The sequence below is a fragment of the Carcharodon carcharias genome, chromosome 1 (assembly GCF_017639515.1).
Source record: "Carcharodon carcharias isolate sCarCar2 chromosome 1, sCarCar2.pri, whole genome shotgun sequence".
Classification (NCBI taxonomy): Eukaryota; Metazoa; Chordata; class Chondrichthyes; order Lamniformes; family Lamnidae; genus Carcharodon; species Carcharodon carcharias.
In genome coordinates, this window is record NC_054467.1 from 200,791,138 (window position 1) to 200,815,370 (window position 24,233).

Below are 24,233 nucleotides of genomic sequence, written 5' to 3' on the forward strand. Positions count from 1 at the left end.
AGAAGTGTGAAGTGATTTATTATGGTAGGAAGATCAGAGAGAGACAATATAAAATAAAGGGTACAATTCTAAAGGGTGCAGGAGCAGAGGGACCTGGGTGTATTTGTGCTTAAATCATCGAAGGTGGTAGGACAGGTTGAGGGAGTGGTTAATAAACCATACACATCCTGGGCTTTTACCAACAGGAGCATGGAGTACAAAAGCAAGGACATTATGATGAACACTGGTTTGGCCATTATGATGAACACTAGTTCTGTCGAAGGGTCATGAGGACTCGAAACTTCAACTCTTTTCTTCTCCGCCGATGCTGCCAGACCTGCTGAGTTTTTCCAGGTAATTCTGTTTTTGTACTGGTTTGGCCTCAACTGTGTATTGTGTCCAGTTCTGGCCACCACACTTTAGGAAGGATGTGAAGGCATTATAGAGGGTGCAGAAAAGATTCATGGGGATGGTTCCAGAATGAGGAAACTTCAGTTACATAGGAAGATCTGAAACTGCTTTCCTTGGAGAGGAGAAGATTGAGAATAGGTTTGCTAGAGGTATTCAAAGTCATGAAGGGTCTGGAGAGAGTAGATAGGGAGAAATTCTTTCTATTGGTGGAAGGATCACGAATTAGAGGGCACAGATTTAAGGTAACTGGCAAAAGAAGTCATGGCGACATGAGGAAAAACCTTATCATGCAGCAAGTGGTTAGGATCTGGAATGCACTAAGAATGTGATGGAAGCAGGGTCAATTGAGGCTTTCAAAAGGGAACTAAGTCATCATCTGAAAAGGAAAAATTTGCAAAGTTTTGAGGAAAAGGCAGGGGAGTGACACAAAGTGGATTGCTCTTTTAGAGGGCAAGCATGGACATGATAAGCCAAATGGTCTTCTGTGCTGTAAACATGATTATATGATATAGACTGGACAAACTAAATTTGCAGTAATAGTGTGGAGGATGAGCTCATGGCATCTGTACAATAGTTTTCCAGATCATTATGTTGAAGAACCAATTAGGAACAGGCTATTTTAGACCTAGTGTATAATGAGAAAGGGTTAAATTAATAAACTTGTAGCAAAGGAGCTAGTAGAGAAGACTGACATAATATGACAGAATTTTACATTGAGCTTGTTAGCGATTTAGTCGAGTCTGCAACTAGGATCTTAAATCTAAACAAGACAAAGTACAAAGGTGAGAGGGGTGAGTAGGCAAGGAATGGCAAGCATTTAAAGCATCAGTACATAATTTGCAACAAATGTTTGTACATTCCTTTAAGTACAAAAAATCCACAAAAGTGGTCCAATCATAGCTAACAAGAAGAATGAAATAATATCAGAGGAGGAGGATTATAACATTGCTGAAGATAGCAGTGAGCCTTAGAATTGAGAGAATTTTAGAATTCAGAAAAGGAGGACCAAGAAATTGAGAATGAAAGAGAGTATGAGAGTAGACTAGCGACAGACATAAAATAGATTGCGAACATTCTATAGTTAAGCAAGTAAGAAGAGATTAGTGAAAGCAAATATGGGTCCATTAGAGGTAGGATCAGGTCAAATTAAAATGGGGAATAAGGAAATGGTAGAGACATTAAATGGATACTTTGTATTGGTCTTTACAATAGAAGATACAAAAAAGTTCCAGAAATAATGGGGAGCCAAGGGTTTAGTGTAAATGAGGAACTTGAAGAATCAATTTAAGTTTAAAAAAAAGTACTGGAGAAATGAATGGTGTTATGCAACAACAAATCCCCTGGACCTGACAACCTGTATTCTAGGGCTTTAAAAAATGTAGCTGCAGAGATAGTAGATGCATTGGTTTGGATTTTCCAGAATTGCTTAGATTTCAAAACAATCCCCAAGGATTGGAAGGTAGAAAACATTACCTAGCATTTAAGAAGGGAAAATGACAGAAAGCAGGGCCAGTTTGCCTAATATCAGTGGTAGGCAAAATGCTAGAATCTATTGAAGACATTAACTCCGTCTTCCTCTCCACAGATACTGTCAGACCTGCTGAGTTTTTCCAGCAATTTTTGTTGTTGTTGTGCTAGAATCTATTATTAGACTCGTGGTAACAGAGCAGTTAGAAAATTATCATCTGATTAAGCAAATTCAAAACAGAGTTATGAAACTGAAATCTTTTTGACAGATGCATCATAGATTTTTTTGGGAATGTAAGAACGATAGGTCAGGAGAACCAGCAGATGTAGTGTATTTGGATTTTCAAAAAGCATGCGATAAGATGCCATACAGGGCTATCGCCATTGGGGTAATATATTAGCATGGATTGAAGATGGTTAATGCACGGAAAACAGAGTTAAACGGGACATTTTTTGGGTTGGCTGCCTGAAACTGAATCAAGGATCAGTGCTGGAGTCCAGCTATTTACAATGTATATCAGCGGTTCCGAAACTGTGGGTCGCCAGCGAATGGGGTCATATCATGGGCTCCGCCCCCAATCCTTGATTGCATTATGCACCCAAACTGAGGTCCAGGTGGTGTCCGGCCCTACCCTTTCCCTGCTCATCTCTTGATGTCTCTCTCTGGGCCATAGACTCTTGCCCAGAGCCTTTCACTGACTCTTCTGTTACCAGGGAATAAAGAGAGATTGTCTGAACCCTCAGTGGCCAGTGACTGTCACACATTATATTCAATGCTTGTATCCACTTTCCTCACAAAGCCCAGTCCAACTATGAACCCAGCAGCTATATCTCAGCTACTGCCTATCTGAGCCCAACTTGTCACCCTTGTGCCAGGGGCTTGTACCTGGGCTTCAACATCAGGCACTTCAAGAACATCGATTTATGCTTCTGCTGCTTTCTGGTCAAGGTCCATGAGCTGGAGTGGTTCAGGCGTAGTAATGGACTGATGAGTATACAAAATAACATTTTTACAAAGTAAGTTAAAAAGATTTTTTTAACATTTATGTATTATATGTTGATCTCTAATATGTGAACTCTGATAATTATATACTGAATGTTACTCTGCTGCTTTGTTTTTGTTGGCATCTGGGGTCACACTGGGCCAGAACTTCCATGGAGTGGCACTCATGGTCAGATTGCCACTCTGCTCTGATTTACTGACACCGAAATGCAGCCAACCCTTTCTCCCCCGGCCTTCCAACTCAGGCCGGGTGAGAAAGGTGCAGCGCAGCGGGTTCCTGAGTCCTTCTGTTGAGTGCAAGACAACTGGGGGTAATGAAGTCACACCCCCTTTTTTATGACACTAGCTGCCATAAGTTTAAAGGTCCAGCCATTTTGAGAAACCAGGGAAGAGATAAGTTTGTAAGGTAAATGGGTAGGAAGGGGGATGGATGGTCAATCGGGGCAAAGGTGGGAGGTGGGGGGCGCGTGGTGGGTGTAGTCAGGAAGGTCATAAGAGTAGTCCGGGGGTGGGGGTCAGGGTAGGGGTGTTATACTTACTCACGAGTTAGAAGTGGTTTTAATTCTTCCAACCTTTCTTGGGTAACTACCCCTGTAAGACAGTCAGAACCATCTGAAGACTGCAATTTAAATTGAAGTATTGGATAGTTCCCAGTGCAGGGTAACTTCCCGGGCAATTCCCATGCAGTCCTTAGGTGGGGGCTTCCAGAGGACCCCCCAACGTATCTTTGCAGTACCTCCCCGCTACAACTTCCCAGAGATCAGAGCTTATGTGCCATTAATTTTTAAGTGTCAAAGCGGGGTCGTATTGGAAAATAGTTTGGGAAACGCTGATCTATATTAATGACTTAGATGAGTGGGCTGAACATAACATATCTAAATATTCTGATGATAAAAAATTAGGTGGAAAAGTGGTGAGGAGGAAGCCAAGAGGCTGCAGATCAATAAAGACAGGTTGGGTGAGTGAACAAGAACATGACGGGTGGAATGTGGTGAAGTGTGAAGGTATCCACTTCAGCAGGGAAAATCTTAAAAAGTGGAATATTTTTTGAAGGCTGAGATACAATGAAATGTTTGCATTCTGAGGGACCTGGGTATCCTTGTACATGAATCACAGCAAGTTAACATGCAACTACAGCAAGCAATTATGAAGGCAAGTGGTATGTTAGCTTTTAATACAAAAAGTATAAGAGTAAAGAGGAGTTAAAAAAAAAATAAAGAAGAAACAATTATACAGGGCATTGGTGAGGCCACACCTGGAATGGTGTGTGTCGTTTTTGGTCTACTTGTCAAAGGAACAACATTTTGGCTTTCAAGGGAGTGCAACAAAGGTTTACTAGACAGATTCCTGGAATGAGGAGAGTAAACTAGTGGGAGAGACTGAGTAGACTAGGCCTATATTCTCTGAAGTTCAGAAGAACAAAAGGTGATCTAATTGAAATGAACAAAATTCTTAAGGGTCTTCAAAGGGTAGATTACTGAGAAACTATTTCCCCTGGCTGTGGAATCTAGAGCATAGCATCACAGTCTCAGAGTAAGAGGTTGGCCATTTAGGATGGAGGTAAAGAGAAACTTCTTTACTCAAAGGGTTGTGAATCTTTAGAATTCTTTACACCAGGGAGTTGTGGATGCTCAATTGTTGAGTATATTTAACCAGAGGTCAATAGATTTTGGTTACGAAGGTAATTAAAGGATATGGGGATAGTGCAGGGAGGTGGAATTGAGATAGAAGATCAATCGTGACCTCATTGAGATTGCGCACACTTCAAGGGCCAAATGGCCACACACAAATAGCTCCTATTTCTTAAGTTATGCTGCTTGTTCCATATTTTCAACTTTGTTAAAGCAGGTTCCATAAAGTAGAGTACAGGAAGAGCACAATAATAAGGGCAAGGCAATTCCTACAGGAAGAAAAATTAAATCTGAAGGACAGTTTTTCCATATCTAGTGGCCATATAAAAATGTTGCTAAAGACCAGAGAGCGAGCCTTCACCAAATGCAGCAAGTGACAGGAGGATAAACTAAGTTCAAACTCTGACAAGTTGCTTCTTGTGATTTAAGGAAAAATAGCAATATTTTATTGGCACAAATAAAACTGAATATTTAATTCTTGAAACATTAATTATTCAGAACATAACTGCTGTAAATAGTTACAAGGTTTCAAAATGGCACAGGTTGTGAAAGCAGACCCTATTGTGCTGTTTCCAAGCATCTGCCCTGCTTCCTGACTAAAGGTTATGTAAATTCACATTGATCCATATTGTAGGTCAGGACTGCAGGAAAACTTATTTTGACAATTCTTGTGAAAGACTAATACATGGCTCCGAATAACTATTTTAAAAAAATACATAAACCAAGTTTTAGTTAATAACTTGGAGCCAGTGTGTGTGTGTTGGAGAGTGTAGATCATCAAAGGTCTCAGTCATTTTGTTTGGCGGAGAAACAGAAATGTCAACCATGAAGAGAGTTACAATAGAAAAGTTATTGTAGAATATACAACAGAGTAAACTGAAGACTCAATCTGAAAAATTACTTCAAATTAACCAAAAGAAAAAAAACACAAGAACATAGTTCAAACTAGTAAAGGACAAATTTAGGACTGGTGTCACAAGTTCTTCTTCACAAAGAATTATCAATGTATGAAATGGACTCCTGGATAGATTAGAAGATAAAAACCTTGAAATCATTTAAAAATATCTTGAATGTGTTAGGAAATAGAGATAGTTTAAGTTTGATTTGTATTCCTATATTTGTGTGTTAAGCAAAGGAGGAGTGGAGTTTTAGTTTCACTTTAAAAGATGCCTGCATTTTAATGAAGGTTTTATGACTCTTGAAAGGATTAAACAAACACCAGGTTAAAAAGAACTGTGCTGTTGCTGAGCAACAGAGGACCAGAGAAGGAGGCCCTGTTCCCGACCCCCCCCACCCCCAAACACACACACACACACGTGGAGAAGACGAAAGCAGCTGGGAGTTCAGTTGGTCATTATGCTCTAAGTTGAAGGAAACTGTTTAAGTTTCTCTCTAGTTGACATATTAGCAGACTGCAGAGGGGAATAAATCTAAGAATCTAAGATGAGTTGCAGCCAGGATTCCAGAGAGGTTAGAAGTAGCAGAGGAACAGATATCAACTCCCAAACTGACATTGAAGCCAGCTGCCAGGGGAAGCTAGACAGGGGAGGAACCTGCAGAAGCAGGTTCCAGAAACCACAGGAGGTGGTTCCCAAATCCAAATCCAGGGGAGTGGAACAGAAAAAGTCCCAAGAGGACAGTCTAGTCAAAGGATGAGGACAGGAATCTGGTAAATGTTCTATTCTGTGGAAGTGAAAGTAAGGAGCAGAGAAGATGGCTCCAGGCTTAAAGAGAAGAAAGCTGCAGGAAGCAGATTTAAAACGAGAAGCCAGAAGATCAAAGAGGCAGCTGAAGTTCTATAACTCTTTACTGTGGGCATGTGAAGCAGTGGCACGGCTGAGTAAACGAAAGAGCGTGCATGGAAGAAAGCTTGAAAGCACTTGGCAATCCGGTGAGAGGAACATCAGAAGGTGAGTTCAAAACCCTGGAGGTGGACCCTTGCAGAAGGCATCTGAGAGAAAGTGCTGGTTTGGGGGAACATTCCAAAGCGAGTTTTTGAAGAGTGGTGATTAGAAACCCTTGTGTGAAAGACTGAGCCAGTGCAACTGGTTGGCTCATGGTGTAACAAGCATCTGGCAGGGGAGGAGTCGAGGACAGATCCACAGAATTTGTTTGGGGTGGCATCTGTCACTTGGTTTCAGAGCATGGTGTGTCTGACCAAAGGTTGTCTGGTGGTTTACACTGACGGTGTACTCACTGTTGAACATTGGAGTATAAGATAGTTTTTGTAACTTGTGTTATTCATCCGAATTTGTACATGTCTGTAAAGGTATAGTTGTGGGTGAATGGGTATTGTAATATATTTCATCTTTTCTTGTTTAATAAATGTTTTATTCTTTTGTTAAAAGTTCATCAGCTGACTTCTGTGACTCTGTTCAGTAGCCACTCTCCATGTATCTAAACAAAAAATTAATGTTAGGATCTATCAACCGGATTCCACCCTGAGATCTGGCTTATCCAGTAGTAACATCAGCTGGGATCAAAAACAAATGTTAAAATGACTGCTCTTGCAGTATTTTGACAGGAAAAAGAGGACAAGAATAGGAACAAAAATTGAAAGATCACAAAAATGTGTGCACAACTGTCTAGCTTTAACATTGGCCTAGATTTTGCTAGATTAATTACAGCAAGGCATCAACATTGCCGTTAATACAGAGCAAAACTGGCAGCAACTTCTGGCGTCCGCACATGCACAGTTAAATGACTGATATCCTGCTCCTCCATAAACTACACTGCTGTAATCTTCGCCAATGGAACCTGTACAGAAATCACAATTATAGCTTGAAATTAGGATAATTACCTACTAGTCTAATAATAAGGATGGATGAAGAAATGATGTCCTGTGCAGAGGAACTGAGCTTTTAATGGTATAGTAGGTGATAATTACTGAACAACCTCCCTTGCCATGAAAAAGTAATTTTACAGGTGTGGTGCCTCAGCAACTCAAGAAAATTAATGTAGCAGATTTCTTTAAAAAAGCTTACTTTTTTGTTTATTTTTCTTCCATATCTCTCCCACAATTCCACTGGCCCGATCTCTATTTTTCTTCCAGTATAATAATGCAATTCTAATTTATCTTTCCTGTTTTATTAATTTCATCTTTGCATATCTCATTGAGAATGTGTAAGTGTGATTGGTTGAAAAGCACTCCCCTGCTGCCTCACCAGTTCACAGATGGCACCAATTCCATGTAGAGGGTGCTGCATTGGATCAGATGCCTGATTATCAGGCATCTCCATGTACAAGACTGAAAAAAGTTTCTGGGCAACTGTATGCGAGGTGAACAACAAAATCCTGGCTACATAGGTTATGTGACAAAGCAAATGAATGTACTTTATCCTCAACAGGAAAAACAAGCAATTCAGGAATGTTTAGTTGGGCGAGGACTAATAGCTATAATGTATTTGGACAGTATGACTCAAATTAGTTCTCAATAGACAAAAATGTTTGTACAACTAGCCATACATCCACAAAGTACAGAAGAACAAATCATAATACACTTGAAATTCTTGTCAATACAGAGTAGCTTACCTGACATTTTGAGTTGGATTCCATCTTTCAGAAGGTAGTTCACCGCTCTGAGGATCATCTACTGGTGGGTGAAGGATTGAAATGCAAACATCTCCATTCTAAAAGCAAAAGACTCCAAGTTGTCAAACAAATCCTTCAAACAATGCCATAAAAACACATTTAAAACATTTATGTTTGATCATTCCTGAGTGTCAATTAATCTTGTACAATATGCAGTGACTCACTATTGTTAAACATTTCCTTTGTCTCAGTTTCTACTGTTACAAGGGCATAATGACTCAGTGACTTGTCCCAATTTTGATGTCTGTATCTCCTTCAAATTTAAATTTCAAAACAACAACAGGAAAACATCTGATTCACAGTTTCTACTCAGCCTGAAAACAGCACTTCAAATTCATTGAGATGTGCGTGTGGCAAGGCAAAGTTAATTATCCATGTTGTCCATGGATTTAGTTAAGTGGCATGATAAAACACTTCAGAGGGCAGTCAACATTAATCCTGCTGATGTGGGACTAGGGTCACAAATAGGCCAGGATGGCAAGTTTCTTTCCCCAAGTGTTAGTGAAGCAACTGGATTTTCACAGCAATATTATTTGTATTTGCTTTCCTCTTCTAACAATCCCAGTTCACAAGTAAGGTTGGCAACTCTGATTAGACATATTCCAGGAGGACCACATGGGGTCAGGGTCTCCAACTCTAAACCGAGGCTCCTACCTTTGTTACCCAACACATCCATCCTTGCAGCACACTGTCTTCTTGTGCCAATTACAAAGCAAATAGGCTTTTACCCAATTAAATGGTTCTTTACTCTCAGTCAAATGGTTTCCCAACACAACCCTCAACCAACATCACCTCAGTTTTATTCTTACTTTAAGGTGATGATTTTTCTCCCAGCAATTTGCAGCAGTGTCCAATTATCCAGTATTCAAATACCTCATTTCTAGAGCCTTTGTTAACAAACTGGAAGAACTGGCAACCCTATTCACAGGAATCCCTTTTATTTGTTTCTAGATATCTGGCTACACACAAGATGAAGACATCCACATGCCCCTGACCAGTGCTACGGCTCAGCAGGAGGTTGCCAATGTGGAGTTTCACTTCTGCAGAGGTCAAGTGAAGCAAGTGAATAACTTAAAATTACTCATTCTGTTAAATGCACCTAGTTTGACACCACATGGTCTATGAAAGATTTCTGGTCAAATATATATTTTTAGTTGTCAGTTTGCTGCTCCAATTAACTACTTTTGCACCAAGTTTAGAGAGATAAGTGAAAGGCAAACCTGTGCAGTTGAAAAAATAATTCTTAAACTAAATCCACTAGTAATGAGATTTCAGACATCCATTCTCTGTTCAGGCAGGAATTATACCGTTCTTGGTTTGGATTGTTTTCTGTCAATAATTTCTAAATCAAGGAGTAAACAAACCTAATGAAGACTTTCCAAGGGGTCAGTTCTTATGAACTGTCTTTTTTTGAAGGCTAATGACACTTCTGCATTACAGGGGTTTACTCTGATATATTTGACACGCTAATTATGTAGCCATTTCTGCATCAGGGTGTTTTCCAATTTGAAGCGCCACAGTATAACTAGGGATGCATTTACTAATTTGACAATGCAATCAAATCCAATAACTGAAGGAAGATCAACTTGAGAAGATAGCACAAAACTAAACTTGGGAACAAAGTTCAGTTGTGAAACTACTTTATTAACAAAAATTTAGGACAAGTTTATCAAGCTTCATGCAAACTACAATGATAAACTCGGGCAACGGTTACAGTTTATCGCAGGTTACACTTCCCATTTCAAGTTTGGACAGAAGAGAACACGTCATCTCTTGCAGCTTTGGTCTTCGGTCTTCAATCTTATTCTCTTCTGTTTCTCTTGACCTCTAGTTTCTAGTTCTTCTCTGCTGTGTCCATTCATGCTCATCCCCATGGTGACAATGTCCTGAATGTGGTTTTGTTAACCAATCAGGCACATTTCACATAAGCAATATTAGCCTTACAAAATTACAAAATGTTCTGCGTATTCACCACTCTATTTCCACTTACCTCACGGCTGCTAAGTCCCATGGTCATTCACCTCAGAGAGCCCTGCATTTCTGCCTTTGAGCTTACACAAGCTGCCTTCAAGGGCTTTAGCTTTTAGCTGTACTAAGTATTTTAAAGCTTGATATTATTTCCCATAACCCTTCTATATTATGTCCTATATCTACATTTTCCAAGCTTTCTAGATTACAAAAGAATTTCACAAGGTTCCATGTTAATAATCTTACAAGTTCCTCAGCACCCTAATCCCAATCATCTTCAGTTGTTTCATCAATGACCTTGATGTGGCAACATTAGCTGATGATAGATACTGTGACTATAACAGCAGGTCAGAGGCTGGGAAGTCTGTGGTGAATAACTCACCTCCAGACTCCCAAAAACATGCTCGCCATCTACAGGGCACATGTCAGGTTTGTGATGGAACGGATGAGTGCAGCTCCAATAACACAAGAAGCTTGACACCATCCAGCAAAAAGCAGCCCTCTTGATTGGCACCTCAACCACCTTAAACATTCACTCCTTCCACTACCGGTGAACAAAAGTAGCAGTGTGTAACAGCTATAAGATGCACAGCAGCAACTTGCCAAGCCTCCTTCAACAGCATCTTCCAAACCCATGACCACAAGAAGGAAAAGAGCAGCAGATGCATGATTAGATCAACACCTGCAAGTTCCCCTTCAAGTCACACATCGTTCTGATTTGCAACTATATCAGCATTACTTCTAGATGGACTGCTGTGATTCAAGGGCAATTGGGGATGGGCAACATATACCGGCCTTGCTAGTAATGCACACATCCCATGAAAGTATAAAATAAATAAGCAAATAAATAAAGGCTAGATAGATCTGGCAGGGCATGCTGTGTGCCGTAACTGCAGCTTGTGGAGATTTGTGAAAAGCATTACAATCCAGGGCAACCATACTCACAGCTCGAGGAACTTTGGCTCAAAGTTGTTAAGCTGGAGTCTGTCATGCAGACAGACATTCCATGGCATCAGAGAAAGGGCAAGTTACCTGGACACTTTGTTCCAGGAAGCAGTCACACTCCTTAGGGTAGGTAAAACTTTGGAATTGGTCAGTGGTCAGGACGGGAGGGTGTGACTGCAAGTCAGGTAAATATGGGGTCCAGCATGTAGTGAAGAAGGATCCATGGCCCTTGAAATTGACCGTGTGCAAGGTACTTACTATCTATATGGATGAAAACAACAACTTTAGAATGTATGGACAAACTGTCCTCAGTGCCATGGTGCAGGAGACCACTGACGGGATAAGCAGGTTAGAAGTGACATGGAAAAGAATGCGGTATTGAAAGGGGGCAGTATAGTCAAGGGAATAGACACTGTTCTCTGCAGCCATGACCAGGATTTCTGAAGATTGTGTTGTCTGCCCTGTGCCAGGGTTAAATACATCTCCTGATGGCTGGAGAAGAATTTGGAGTGGAAGGGGAAGGATCCAGTTGTCACGGTTCATAGAGGAACCAATGACATAGATAGAACCAGGAATGATGTGCTGCTGATTTTGAGTCTGAGGATTTTGAGTCCAAATTAAAAAGCAATTAAAATTAAAAAGTGTGATTTCTGCATTGTTCCTTGAGCTGCACATCAATTGGCATAAGGATAAGCAGGTTAGACAAGTAGTGTGGGAGGCAGTGGTTTTGATTTAGGGAGGCAGGGGTTTTGATTCAGGGAGCATTGACATCTGTACTTGGGAAACAGGGAGCTAGCTGTTTTGCTGGGATGGGCCACACATAAAACTAGGCAGTAACCAGTGTCTAGTATCTAGGACAGTAGATAGAACTTTAAAATAATAAAGGGGAGTTGGAACAGGGGTAGGAGGCTAAAGAAAAGGCAAGTTCAAAAGCAATATAAACATTCTGGAAATAATGCAGAACCTAGGGTCTAGCGAGAATTAAGAACTGAAAGAAATCAGTAGGCAGGCAGTGCAGGAATCTCCTGTGGCTATTCCCCTGCAAAACAGATATGCTGCTTTGGATACTGTTGGGGGGAATGGCCTCTGAAGAGAAAGCAGTAATAGCCAATTTCGATGCATCACGGTTGGCTTCGCTGCACACGGGAGGAGTAAAAAGTGTGGGAATGCAATAGTTATAGGGGAATCGATTGTAAGGGGAATAAATGGGCATTTCTGTGGTCATGAACGAGACTCCAGGATGGTATGTTGCCTCCCTGGTGCTAAGGTCAAGGAGGTCTCAGAGCAGCTACAGGACATTCTGAAGGGGGAGGGTAAACAGCCAGTAGTCGTGGTACACATTGGTACAAACGACATAGGTGAAAAAAGGGATGAGGTCCTAAAAGCAGAATATAGGGAGTTAGGAAGTAAGTTGAAAAGTAGGACCTCAAAGGTAGTGATCTCAGGATTACTACCAGTGCCAGTCAGAGTAGAAGTAGCAGGATATATCGGATGAATACATGACTGAAGAGATAGTGTGATGGGGAGGGTTTCAGGTTCCTGGGGAATTGGGACTTCTGGGGGAGGTGGGACCAGTACAAACTGGACGGGTTACACCTGGGCAGGACCGGGACTGATGTCCTAGGGGGAACATTTGCTAGAGTGGTTGGGGAGGGTTTAAACTAAAATGGCAGGGGGATGAGAGCCTATGCAAGGAGTCAGAGGAAGGGGAATCAAAAAGGAGAATCAAGAACAAAAGACAGAAAGCAGGATAAGAAAAGAGATAGTCAGAGAAATCAAGGGCAAGAATCAAACGAGGCCTCAGTGAAAAATAGTGGGAACGGGACAAGTAATGTTAAAAAGACAAGCCTTAAGGCTTTGTGCCTTAACGCGAGGAGCATTCGCAATAAAGTGAATGAATTAACTGCGCAAATAGATGTAAACAGATATGATATAGTTGAGATTATGGAGACATAACTGCAGGGTGACCAGGGATGGGAACTGAACATCCAGGGGCATTCAGTATTTGGGAAGGACAGGCAAAAAGGAAAAGGCGGTGGAGTTGCATTGCTGGTTAAAGAGGAAATTAACACAACAATGAGGAAAGATATTAGCTCCGACGATGTGGAATCTGTACGGGTAGAGATGAGAAACACTAAGGGGCAAAAAACATTAGTGGGGGTTGTATATTAACCCCCAAACTGTAGTGGTTATGTTGGGAATGGCATTAAACTGGAAATTAGAGATGCTTGTAATAAAGGAACATCTGTAATTATAGGTGACTTGAATATGAACATAGATTGGGCAAATCAAATTAGTAACAATACTGTAGAGGAGGAATTCCTGGAGTGTATATGGGATGTTTTTCTGGACCAATACATTGAGGAACCCAACGAGAGAGCAGGCCATCCTCGACTGGGTATTGTGTAATGAGAAAGGAATAATTGGCAATCTAGTTGTGCGAGGCCCCATAATATGATAGAATTCTTCATCAAGATGGAGAGTGACGTAGATCCAACAGAGGGCGCTGGTGAGAAGTCACCGCAGCCACTGTGACTCAGGAGGGAATTGAGAAGGACTCTTGCACTCAACAGGAGGAAGAGCATCCAACAGAGGGCGCTGGTGAGAAGTGACTGAAGCACTCTGGGAGAAGTTACCACAGACACCGCGACTCAGGAAGGAATTGAGGAGGACTCACGGTCAAAGAATGGAAGAGCCCCAAACATTACATTGCTGTAGTGTTTCCAACCCTCCCTCCTCCTCAAACCTAAAAAAAAGAGGAAGCGGCAGTGCCTTCAGGAGTGCACCAGACCTGTGAGGGACACTCTTCTGAAAGTGGATTTTAAAGAAAAAGCAGCTGATTGGTGAGTAAATCCTGGGAGCAGACTCAGCAGGAGGAGCACCAGAGCAGTGAGTATAAATCTAGCTTACCTTGGGGATTCGCGGCCTTGTCTCCAGGGAGCAGACTCGAGGGAGGAGCACCAGAGCGGTGACCTCGGGGCACAGAATAACTGAAGCCAAAACTGAAAAAGTGACATCACAGAAAAGCTGTGACTTGATTGGTTGGTAGGAAATCTGCACCAAATTTGGAAAAAAAAACACTGCAATGCTAATAAATTATTTAACTAAGTTGAGATGGCTGGGCAGGTGATCTGTTGTAGCTGTATGATGTGGGAGCTGGCAGATCCCATTGCGAGCCGCAGTGACCACATTTGCAGCAAGTGTTGGTTGCTGGAGGAACTCCGGCTCAGAATTGATGAGCTGGAGTATGAGCTCCGGATGCTGCGGCACATCCCGGTGGGGGGGGGGGGCGGGGGGGGGGGGGGGGGGGGGGGGGGGGTTACCTGGATCCTTTGTTTCAGGAGGCGGTCACACCCGGTAGATTAAGTACCTCAAGTTCAGTCAGCAGGATGTGATTGCAGGTGAGGCAGGTAGAGTGATCCTGTGTTCTGGAACGGAGGAGCCTCAGCTCTTGACCTTGTCCAACAGGTACGAGGTACTTGCTCCGTGTGGATGAGGAACAGGGCTGTAGGGAGGATGAGCCAGCTGACCACAGCAGCGTGGCACAGGAGGCCATTCAAGAGAGGGGAGCAAAAAGACAAGTGGTAGTTGTAGGGGATTCTATAATTAGCGGAATTGAGAGCATCCTTTGTAAGCAGGATCGAGAGTCCCGCATGGTATGTTGCCTGCCCAGTGCCAGGGTGAGGGATATCTCTGACCGGCTTGAAAGGATATTGGAGAGGGAAGGGGAGGATCCAGTTGTTGTGGTCCACGTCGGGACAAATAACATAGGTAAGACTAGGAAAGAGGACCTGTTTGGGGATTATCAGAAATTAGGAACTAAATTCAAGAACAGGTCCTCAAGGGTTATAATCTACGGATTACTACCCGAGCCACATACAAATTGACATAGGGACGCGAGAATAAGGGAAGTAAACACATGGCTAAAGGAGTGGTGCGGGAAAGAAGGGTTCCATTTCGTGGGGCACTAGCATCAGTACTGGAACAGGAGGGATCCGTACCGTTGGGACGCTCTCCACCTGAACCGATTTGGGACCAATATTATAGCTAAAAGGGTAAATAGGATGGTCAACAGGACTTTAAACTAGAAAGTGTGGGGGGGTCAGGGGTGGTGGTTGTGGAGGGAAGGGTAAAACTCCAAGAGGTATGACTAATGGAAACAAAGCAGCAGGTTTGTGGGGGGGTGGATTCAACTTCATGGAAAATTATGAAAACACTGAAAAGAAAGGAGAGCCCAGGAGAGGCTATTAAAGTCCCCAGAACACGAAATAGGACAGAGTGTTTGGAAAGGGCTAGGAATCTAATTTAAAGGGGACGGGAAATACAGGATTGAAGGTGTTGTATCTGAATGCACACAGTATACAAAATAAGGTAAATGAGCTTGTGGCGCAGATTGAAATTGGCAGGTATGATGTGGTGGGCATCATGGAGACATGGCTGCAAGGGGATCAGGACAGGGAGCTAAATATCCAAGGATATATGTCCTATCGAAAAGATAGGCAGGTTGGTAGAGGGGGTGGGGTTGCTTTGTTAGTAAGAAATTAAATTAAATCGATAGCAAGAAATGGCATGGGGTCAGGTGATGTAGAATCTGTGTGGGTAGAGTTGAGAAACCGCAAAGGTAAAAAAAACCATAATGGGAGTTATGTACAGGCCTCCGAACAGTAGTCAGGATGTGGGGCACAAGATACACCAGGAGACAGAAAAGGTGTGTAAGAAAGGCAAGGTTACAGTGATCATGGGGATTTCAATATGCAGGTAGACTGGAAAAATCAGGTTGGTAGTAGATTCCAAGAAAAGGAATTTGTGGAATGTCCACGAGATGGCTTTTTGGAGCAGCTTGTGGTGGAGCCCACCAGGGAACAGGCAATTCTAGATTTAGTGATGTGTAATGAGGCAGGTTTGATAAGGGAGCTTAAGGTGAAGGAACCCTTAGGAGGAAGTGACCATAATATGATAGAGTTTACCCTGCAATTTGAGGAGAAAAAGCTGGAATCAGATGTAACGGTATTATAGTTGAATAAAGGCAACTACAGAGGCATGAGGGAGGAGCTGGCCAGAATTGACTGGGAGAAGAGCCTAGATGGAAAGACAGTGGAACAGCAATGGCAGGAGTTTCTGGGAGTAATTTGGGAGACACAGCAAAAATTCACCCCTAGGAAGAAGAAGCATACTAAAGGGAGGACGAGGCAACCATGGCTGACAAGGGAAGTCAGGGACAGCATTAAAGAGAGGCAAAAGTGGACTTTGGGCCACTGGAAAATGACGCTGGAGAAGTAGTAGTGTTGAACAAAGAAATGACGGAGGAACTGAATAGGTACTTTGCGTCAGTCTTCACAATGGAAGACACGAGTAACATCTCCAAAGTTCAAGAGAGTCAGGGGGCAGAGGTGAGTATGGTGGCCATTACCAAGGAGAAGGTGCTAGGAAAACGGAAAGATCTGAAGGTGGATAAATCACCTGGACCAGATGGATTACACCCCAGAGTTCTGAAGGAGATAGCTGAAGAGATAGTGGAGGCGTTAGTGGTGATCTTTCAGGAATCACTGGAGTCAGGGAGGGTTCCAGAGGACTGGAAAATTGCTAACGAAACCCCCCTGTTTAAGAAGGGAGTGAGGCAAAAGATGGGAAATTACAGGCCGATTAGCCTGACCTCGGTCGTTGGTAAGATTTTAGAGTCCATTATTAAGGATGAGATTTCAGAATTCTTTGAAGTGCATGGTAAAATAGGGCAAAGTCAGCATGGTTTCATCAAGGGAAGGTCATGCCTGACAAATCTTTTAGAATTCTTTGAGGAAGTAACGAGTAGGTTAGACAAAGGAGAGCCAATGGATGTTACCTACTTGGACTTCCAGAAGGCCTTTGACAAGGTGCCGCACAGGAGGCTGCTCAGTAAGATAAGAGCCCATGGTGTTAGAGGCAAGGTACTAACATGGATAGAAGATTGGCTGTCTGGCAGGAGGCAGAGAGTGGGGATAAGGGGTCCTTCTCAGGATGGCGGCTGGTGACTAGTGGAGTTCTGCAGGGGTCAGTGTTGGGACCACAACTTTTCACTTTATACATTAATGATCTAGATGAAGGAACTGAGGGCATCCTGGCTAAGTGTGCAGATGATATAAAGGACAGGTAGTATTGAGGAGACAGGGAGCCTGCAGAAGGATTTGGACAGGTTAAGAGAATGGGCAAAGAAGTGGCAGATGGAATACAACGTGGGGAAGTGAGAGGTCATGCACTTTGGTAGGAATAGAGGCATGGACTATTTTCTAAATGGGGAGAGAATTCAGAAATCTGGAGTGCAAAGGGGCTTGGGAGTCCTAGTCCAGGATTCTCTTAAGGTTAACTTGCAGGTTGAGTCGGTAGTTAGGAAGGCAAATGCAATCTTGGCATTTACTTCAAGAGGACTAGAATATAAAAGCAGGGATGTGCTGCTGAGGCTTTATAAAGCTCTGGTCAGACCACATTTAGAATATTGTGAGCAATTTTGGGCCCCGTATCTCAGGAAGGATGGTCTGGCCCTGGAGAGGGTCCAGAGGAGGTTCACGAGAACGATCCCAGGAATGAAAGGCTTAATATATGAGGAACGTTTGAGGACTCTGGATCTATACTCGATGGAGTTTAGAAAGATGAGGGAGGATCTGATTGAAATTTACAGAATACTGAAAGGCCTGGACAGAGTGGAAGATGTTTCCATTAGTAGAAGAGACTAGGACCCGAGGGCACAGCCTCAGAGTAAAGGGAAGATCTTTTAGAACAGAGATGAGGAGAAACTTCTTCAGCCAGAGAGTGGTGAATCTATGGAATTCATTGCCACAGAAGGCTGTGGAGGCCAGGTCATTGAGTGTATTTAAGACTGAGAGAGATAGGTTCTTGATTGGTAAAGGGATCAAAGGTTACGGGAGAATGGGGTTGAGAAACTTATCAGCCATGATTGAATGGCAGAACAGACTTGATGGGCCGAAGGGCCTAATTTCTCCTCCTATGTCTTATGGTCTTATACAGTTGATTCTGAGATTTGGGTCCTGAATCTTAATAAGGGAAACTACGATGGTATGAGGCGCGAGGGAAACGTTACTTAAAGGGATGATGGTGGATCGGCAATGACAAACATTCAAAGAGCGCATAAGTGAACTGCAACAATTATTTATTCCTGTCTGGCGCAAAAGTAAAACAGGAAAGGTGGCCAAACCATGGCTTACAAGGGAAATTAGAGATGGTCTTTGATGCAAGGAAGAGGCATACAAATTGGCCAGAAAAAACAACAGACCTGTGGATTGGGAGCAGTTTAGAATTCAGCAAAGGAGGACCAAGGGATTGATCAAGAAGGGGAAAATAGAGTATGAGAGTAAGCTTGCAGGGAATTAAAGACCAGTCAGCCTGATGTCGGTAGTCGGGAAAATTCTAGAGTCCATCATAAAAGATTTAATAGCTGAGCACATGGAAAACAGTGGCAGAATTGGACAGAGTCAGTATGGATTTATGAACGGGAAATCATGCTTGACAAATGTAGTGGAATTTTTCCATGATGTAACTAATAGAGTTGATGAGGGGGAGCCAGTGGATGCGGTTTATTTGGACTTTCAGAAGGCTTTCGACAAAGTCCCACATAAGAGAGTGGCATGTAAAATTAAAGCGCATGGGATTGGGGCTAGTGTATTGAGATGGACAGAAAACTGGTTGGTGGATAGGAAAGAAAGAGTAGGAATAAATGGGTCTTTTTCCGAATGGCAGGCAGTGACTAGCGGGGTACCGCAGGGATCGGTGCTGGGACCCCAGTTATTCGCAATATATATTAATGATTTAGATGAGGGAATTAAATGTAATATCTCCAAATGTGCAGATGACACAAAGCTGGGTGGGAGGGTGAGCTGTGAGAAGGATGCAGAGATGCTTCAGTGTGATTTGGATAAACTGAGTGAGTGGGCAAATGCATGGCAGATGCAGCATAATGTGGACAAATGTGAGGTTATTCATTTTGGTAGCAAAAACAGGAAGGCAGATTATCTGAATGGCTATAAATTGAGAGGGGGGAATGTGCAATGAGACCTGGGTGTCATTGTACACCAGTCGCTGAAGGTAAGCAGGCAGGTGCGGCACACGGTAAAGAAGGCAAATGGTATGTTGGCCTTCATAGCCAGAGGATTCGAGTACAGGAACAGGGATATCTTGCTGCAATTGTACAGGGCCTTGGTGAGACCACACCTGGAATAGTGTGCGCAGTTTGGTCTCCTTATCTGAGGAAGTATATAGTTACTATAAAGGGAGTGCAGCGAAGGTTTACCCGACTGATTCTTGGGATGGCAGAACTGACATATGAGGAGAGATTGAGTCGATTAGGATTATATTCGCTGGAGTTCAGAAGAATGAAGGGGGATCTCATTGAAACCTATAAAATTCTAACAGGACCAGACAGAATAGATGCAGGAAGGATGTTCCCGATGGTGGGGGAGTCCAGAACCAGAGGTCACAGTCTGAGGATATGGGGAAGACCATTTAGGACTGAGATGAGGAGAAATTTCTTCATCCAGAGAGTGGTGAGCCTGTGGAATTCGTTACCACAGAAAGTAGCTGAGGCCAAAACATTGTATGCTTTCAAGAAGGAGTTAGATATATCTCTTGGGGCAAAAGGGATCAAAGGGTATGGGGAGAAAGCAGGAGCAGGCTATTGAGTTGGATGATCAGCCATGTTCATAATGAATGGTGGAGCAGGCTCTAAGGGATGAATAGCCTACTCTTGCTCCTAGTTTCTATGTATAATTAAAGAAATGGTGCTGAAGAAATGAAGGGGACTAAGTAGCGATAAACACTCTGGAACAGACAACATGCATTGGGTTTGACCTTTCAGAATTCAAAGATATCCAGCGTTCCCCTTTTTTCTCACTGATGTTCTCCCTGTATCTTCTCTCTTGATCATGCTAGATTTCTCTAAGGGCATTGAAGGAAATGATCCATGCTAGATGATGGAGGCCTAAATTTCCTTTCAGTTTTCCCCTTGCACCCTCAAAACCTTTTTCTCTGGACATTGATTTGGTCTTTTAGATTAAACATTAAGATGTAACAACACCCCCATTTGTTGAGTTCTCTGCAAACCACCTCAGAGCATTAGCTCAGGCCTCTGGATTAAGAGTTGAGTGACATTACCACTATGCCACCATTTCCCCCATACTTAACAAGAGACACGGCAACCATTTTATCATGTAGTACCTAAGAGATGATACACTCAAAGATGATTACAGCAATGACAACATTCAGCTTTTTTGTGTAAAAGCCAAACACTATGATGTATGATATAAAAGATACACAATAGCAAATGGGTGAAATGGAAGCACAAGAAAACTGCTTCCTTGAGTCACTCACCTCCAAAGAACCAGTTCACAACTGGCCATCTAGCTGCTGGTCTGAAAATTACAAGATTCAATAACTTCATACAAAAACACATCTTTCAATTTTTGTTTCAATACACTTTTTTTATTCTTTCAAAGGATGTGGGCATCACAGTATTCGTTGCCTATTCCTAATTGGCCTTAACTGAACATTTCAGAGGACAGTTCAAGAGCAAACCACATGCCTATGGGTCTGGAGTCACGTGTAGGCCAGACCAGGGTAAGGACAGCAGGTTTCCTACCCTAAAGAGCATTAGTGAACCAGATGGGCCTTTACAATAATCGATGATAGTTTCATTGTTAACATTACTGAGACTAGTTTATATTCCAGACTTATTAACTGAATTTAAATTACACCAGCTGCTATGGTGGAATTTGAACATATGCCCCCAGAGCATTAGCTTGGGCCTCTGGATTAAGAGTTGAGTGACATTACCACTATGCCACCATCTCCCCCATACTTAACAAAAGAGACACGGCAACCATTTTATCATGTAGTACCTAAGAGACGATACACTCAAAGATGATTACAGCAATGAAAACATTCAGCTTTTTTGTGTACATATTTGTGCTCAATCAAAGGTCAGTCATGTAGAATCTTCAATAATTGCCACAAGCATGGTCATCTTTATTCTCTGAATAAGATTCCCCTTTACAAAGAAAAATAAATTTCCATCACTTGAAGTGTGAGGAAAGAGAAGGATGTGCTCCTTTTGATTAAGTGACCTTTTTATACTATGCCTTTGTTATATTTGGACTCAACTAATTCAATGTTCTTCTGTTTGTCTTCATATCCACCACTCTCTATAAACTACACTTTAGGAAGAATGTAAAGACTTTAGAGAGGGTGCAGAAAAGATTTACAAGAATAGTTCCAGAAATCAGGGACATCTGTTGTGTGGATTGACTGGGGCAGCTTAGAGTGTTCTCCTTAGAGAAGGTTGAGATGAAATTTGATAGAGGTGTCCAAAATGATGAAGGGTCAAGGCAGAGTGGATAGACAGAAACTGTTCCCACTGGTGCAAGGTTCGAGAACCAAAGAACACTGAACTCCTGAGGAGTTCTGCTTTGCGATTATGAGCAGCAAAAGGTGAACGGCAAAAGAATCAGTGATGACATGAAGAAATTTTTTGTTAAATGCAGTGAGTGATCATGACTTGGAATGCACCACCTCAAGAATGTGGTCGAGGCAGATAAGATCAAGGCTTTCAAAAGGGAATTGGATAAGCACCTGAAGAGAAAAACATTTGCAAGGCATAAGAGCGGGGGAATGGGATTAGCCAAGTTGGTCTTGCATAAAGCTGGAATGCACACGATGGGCTGAATGGCTGCCTTCGGCGTTGTGACCATTCTATGATTCTATGCAAGAGGGAGGAGAAATAAAGCATTAAGATATTTTGGAAATCAGTTGTAACAAAATTAAGTAAATCTGCATTTGTTTCATTCTATTAGCTATCTCTTTAGACCAGGCACAGTAACCTGGAGTTCAAGAGTAAATCTGAGCAGTCTCAACCCATCTTGTTGAACATTTGAAATTTGCTGTAATTGTTTCGATTTTGACAGGCATGGGAAGGAGTTCTGCATGTGATTATCAAACATATTTGTATTTCATGGTCGACTCAGGTCTGAATATGCAAATCTGCTTTTTTTTTAACGTTTTGAACAAGGACATTTGAATGAGAAATTTTTTAAACAAATTTTGGCTTGTTGAGAAGGATAAAAAACAGTAAATTTGGAATAGTCATGTTAGCAGAGTTGAACTGAGCAGACTCAAATCTTCATTGAAATGTATGCAGTTTAGGCAATTTCCACACCTCATAAGGAGACAGTGGGCTGTTTGAACACACATATAAAAATATGGAAAAAACTTATTAGTTTTCCTTTTAAAAAGATGGATGTTGACAGTTCTATTGTTTAGTGAAGCAGTCAATTAAATATTAGGAGTGTCAAAAGATTCCAGATATTCAAATTGAAACATTGTTCAAAACTTCTGTTAATCATTGGTGTTTCATTTTAGCTACCTTTGAAAGCATATTGTTGAACTAGGATGCAGAAAGGAATAACAAGGATGATGCTGGGGCCTGGTCTTCTAATTTATAAGGAGAAACTGGCAGATTTAAACTGGAATGTTTTGGAGAAACAATTAAGGGAAATTAGATTTTGGAAATCCAAGTCTGCAGAGATAATCTAGGGAGTGATTGACTTGAGCCATGACAGAAAAATGTTGTGGCCAGCGGACAGAGATTGTGCCCACGAGGTGCAAATATCAGGTGATCCAATATTTATTTTTTAATTCCTAAATGCAAATGAGTATTCCAAAGATAAAAACAAAAAAACTGCGGATGCTGGAAATCCAAAACAAAAACAGAATTACCTGGAAAAACTCAGCAGGTCTGGCAGCATCGGCGGAGAAGAAAAGAGTTGACGTTTCGAGTCCTCATGACCCTTCGACAGAACTTGAGTTCGAGTCCAAGAAAGAGTTGAAATAAAAGCTGGTTTAAGGTGTGTGTGTGGGGGGGCGGAGAGATAGAGAGAGAGACAGAGGTGGGGGGGGGGTGTGGTTGTAGGGACAAACAAGCAGTGATAGAAGCAGATCATCAAAAGATGTCAACGACAATAGTACAATAGAACACATAGGTGTTAAAGTTAAAGTTGGTGGTATTATCTAAACGAATGTGCTAATTAAGAATGGATGGTAGGGCACTCAAGGTATAGCTCTAGTGGGGGTTTTTTTTATATAATGGAAATAGGTGGGAAAAGGAAAATCTTTATAATTTATTGGAAAAAAAAGGAAGGGGGAAACAGAAAGGGGGTGGGGATGGGGGAGGGAGCTCACGACCTAAAGTTGTTGAATTCAATATTCAGTCCGGAAGGCTGTAAAGTCCCTAGTCGGAAGATGAGGTGTTGTTCCTCCAGTTTACGTTGGGCTTCACTGGAACAATGCAGCAAGCCAAGGACAGACATGTGGGCAAGAGAGCAGGGTGGAGTGTTAAAATGGCAAGCGACAGGGAGGTTTGGGTCATTCTTGCGGACAGACCGCAGGTGTTCTGCAAAGCGGTCGCCCAGTTTACGTTTGGTCTCTCCAATGTCGAGGAGACCACATTGGGAGCAACGAATGCAATAGACTAAGTTGGGGGAAATGCAAGTGAAATGCTGCTTCACTTGAAAGGAGTGTTTGGGTCCTTGGACGGTGAGGAGAGAGGAAGTGAAGGGGCAGGTGTTGCATCTTTCGCGTGGGCATGGGGTGGTGCCATAGGAGGGGGTTGACGAGTAGGGGGTGATGGAGGAGTGGACCAGGGTGTCCCGGAGGGAGCGATCCCTACGGAATGCCGATAAGGGGGGTGAAGGGAAAATGTGTTTGGTGGTGGCATCATGCTGGAGTTGGCGGAAATGGCGGAGGATGATCCTTTGAATGCGGAGGCTGGTGGGGTGATAAGTGAGGACAAGGGGGACCCTATCATGTTTCTGGGAGGGAGGAGAAGGCGTGAGGGCGGATGCGCGGGAGATGGGCTGTAAGGACTCCATCCCATTCTCTCAGTTCCTTCGCCTCCGTCACATCTGTTCCGATGATGCTACATTCAAAAACAGTTACTCTGACATGTCCTCCTTCTTCCTTAACCGAGGTTTTCCACCCACGGTCGTTGACAGGGCCCTAAATCGTGTCCGGCCCATCTCCCGCGCATCCACCCTCACGCCTTCTCCTCCCTCCTAGAAACATGATAGGGTCCCCCTTTTCCTCACTTTCACCCCACCAGCCTCCGCATTCAAAGGATCATCCTCCGCCATTTCCGCCAACTCCAGCATGAAGCCACCCCAAACACATTTTCCCTTCACCCCCCTTATCGGCATTCCGTAGGG

At 42.6% G+C, this 24,233-nt stretch overlaps 1 protein-coding gene across 2 annotated transcripts in view; it reads right to left on the bottom strand.

Annotated features, from left to right (window-relative positions):
• ube2r2 (ubiquitin-conjugating enzyme E2R 2) overlaps positions 1-24,233 on the bottom strand; it is a 166,417-nt gene that overhangs the window by 14,008 nt on the left and 128,176 nt on the right. For both annotated transcript variants that reach the window (XM_041196470.1, XM_041196469.1), the window contains one exon: positions 8,023-8,120. In XM_041196470.1, coding sequence (XP_041052404.1) covers positions 8,023-8,120 — 98 coding nt within the window. The remainder of the gene's footprint in view (positions 1-8,022; positions 8,121-24,233) is intronic.